A 2,969-nucleotide genomic window follows, 5' to 3' on the forward strand; every position below is an offset into this window, starting at 1 on the left:
TCTTTAGGTATTAAGATTAAAGAATATATACAATAACATTATTTGAATCATATTTGGAATTTTTTAAAAATATATGGAAGTTAAAAAATGGAAAACAAAACTTTAATTAAAATTTACAATATATATATATATATATATATATATTAAAAATATATTGGGTCATTGGTTTGGTTCGGTTTTTGTTCGGTTTAAACCCAAACCAAACCAAACCATTCAGGTTGAGTAGAACACGAACCAATTGGGTTATATAAATAACACGGTTTGGTTTTGGTCGGTTTAATTTCAGTTGGGTCGCTTCGGTTCGGTTCGGTTTGGACTTTTTCCCACTCCTACGGTAGGAGAGTGTGATGAAAAGAATATTTTTTTTTGCTGAAATTTTAAATTGATTATCAACAAAAGAAAAAAATTACAGACCACTGAGGTTTATGCTTTCATAATTTGAAACAGAATATTGAAGCAAACAGAGAGCTACTTATGAAGAAACAGTCCTTTGCAGCCATCGCTGCATCATGTCACTGTAGTAGGCTGGCTTTCGGTAGCGAAGAGAAGATATCCTATTCCTTATGGTCTTATCGATGAATCGGACCATCTGGGATGGACTAAGAGGATCACCCTGGTGGCGCCTATTGTTCCTCTCTCGCCATATACTGTGAATTGTAGCTTGGAGAATAAGCTTAAGGAGGCATGTATTGATCTCCTTCCTGCGTGGTGAAAGGAGCGAAGCAATAGTGATAGACCAGTCTGGATTCACTCGAGGTCCCAGCAGAAACTCTGCGAGATCATACCACACCACAAAAGAGTAAGGACAAGCGAAGAACAGATGGTCGCGAGTCTCGTCTGGTTCGCCACATAGTATGCATGGTTGGATACATTCCCAATCTCTGGTTCTTGCTCCCGTCGCCAGTCTATCTTGAAAAGCCAGCCAAGTTATAAATGAAAACCGCGGAATGCCCTGTTTGAACCAGACCACTCTGCTCCAGTTAAGCATCAGGTGATGGGTTCGAAGCTGTTCCCATGTTTCCTTACTAGAAAAGTTCGGACTGTAATTTTCTTCCCCTTGACGCCATAGACGACGATCATCGGCTGCGTCTTCCTCTGGAGCAGGAACAGAGTTGATGCAAGCCATCATTGCCCGTAGGTGACGGCCACGACATTGACGTATGTTCCATTGTCCACCAGAAGCCGCTTCCGAGACCGTCGTATAGCGGGAAATACCTAGGACCTATGTGCCATAATCACCTGCAATGCTTAAAAGTCTTCCAACACTCAGCCAGTTATCAAACCAAAACAGAGTGTTCTTGCCATTTCCAATCTCAGACCGGAGAAAAGATGATGCTTGGTCCCTAAGCTTCAGAAGCTTCCGCCATATCCATGATCCTGCTGACTTGTCACTTACATCCCACAAGCTCCGAGAGCGAACTAAGGTAAACTCAGGTCTATGCTCTTCTGATTCAGAAAACCAAACCGGAGGCATAGAATCGACATAAAAGATAGCAGAATGGGAACATCTAGCACCTCGTGCCAGCTTGTCCACCACAAGATTATGTACCCTCAAAATATGTCGGATCTTGAAGGTAGTGAAGAAAGTCTTACTGTGCTGGAATTCCTCCAAATGTGTAGAAAAAGCTGGTCATTCTCCAGGCGATGACACCATCTTCACCAGTTGAGAATAATCAGTTGCAAAAACTAGTCTGAGAAATTGAGAGTCTTCATGCACTCCATAACCCATATCAAAGCTTCACATTCGGCATGCAAAGCATATAAGCTTCTTCGGAAATTCATAGCTCCCATAATTTTCTCGTTTGAACCATTTGTCGCGCAGAACCAAACCTATCTTGAGAACTTATGTTGTGCCTTACATGCTCCATCAACAAAACAGATTCTTGAGACCTCTGATGAAAGCCAATCAGCATGCTTGTTAACTGTCTGATGTCGATCAGGAGTCAACTGTTGGGCTTCTACCCACACCCTTGCCTCCACCTCCGCCATCCTAAGGATTTCATGCGGATCGCATGATCTGTTTGTATAAATCTTATTGTTCATATTCTTCCAGATGTACCAAAAAATCCAGGAAAAAAACCAAAATCATAATCTTTTGGTAGTTTCCAAAAAAAAAAGATAATCTATATTATAGAAAACTGAGGACCATGGAAAAAAAACCCGGGGCTGAAGGTATTTTCGACAGAGTCCATGTTTGCAGGGCCGATAGACATTCAAAAAGAACATGGTTAATTGATTCTTCCTCGGCTCCACACAAACTGCATCGTAGATCACAATCTATACCTCTTGACCGCAATTTTTTTGCAACCGGGATAATCTCCTTAATAAGTCGCCAAATAAAATGTCTCAATTTTGGGGGACTTCCAGCTTCCCGGTGAAGCTTAATAATGGATTAATATCTGGTCCCAATGTTACTTCTTGAAGGACTCTATCTGGAAATTGTGATTCCACTTTATAACCTGATTTAACAGTATATTTACCGGTATATGTAAACGCCCAGCCATAAGAATCTGGTCTGCGAGACGGCTAATTGCAAGCCCTGTAATGATAGTGACATCTTCAGGGAGAATGTATGCATTAAGCAAATCGACGTTCAAGAAAAAGTAACCAGATCAATGAAATATTCCACCTTTAGAGAATTAGGTGAGACCTGAGATTGAATTTTTGGGGTTGCTGACCTCGAGCGAGGAGCAGGAAGCCACAGATCATTCCATACTGAGATAGGTTTTCCATTTCACACTCTTTTAATTAGTTCTTTTTTAACCAGAGATCTGGCTGAGCAGATGCATCTCCAACCATAAGATGGTGAGTAAGATCTGTAAGGATCCAAAGGATCTGTATTCCTAAAATATTGACCTTTAATTTTTTTTAAAAACAAACAGTCTGGTTTGTCTATTAATCGCCATAGTTGTTTTGTTAATAATGCCATATTTAAATCTTGAAGATCTCGAAAGCTCAAACCCCCTTCA

At 40.6% G+C, this 2,969-nt stretch overlaps 1 protein-coding gene across 1 annotated transcript; it reads right to left on the minus strand.

Moving 5' to 3' along the window:
* Nucleotides 1–472: 472 nt before the first annotated feature.
* LOC108824778 (uncharacterized) lies at nucleotides 473–1,126 on the minus strand. Its single transcript, XM_018598166.2, has one exon. It carries the CDS (start codon nucleotides 1,124–1,126, stop codon nucleotides 473–475), a length of 654 nt encoding a protein of 217 aa, XP_018453668.2.
* Between the last annotated feature and the right edge of the window lie 1,843 nt (nucleotides 1,127–2,969).

Source organism: Raphanus sativus, chromosome 9 (assembly GCF_000801105.2).
Source record: "Raphanus sativus cultivar WK10039 chromosome 9, ASM80110v3, whole genome shotgun sequence".
Lineage (NCBI taxonomy): Eukaryota > Viridiplantae > Streptophyta > Magnoliopsida > Brassicales > Brassicaceae > Raphanus > Raphanus sativus.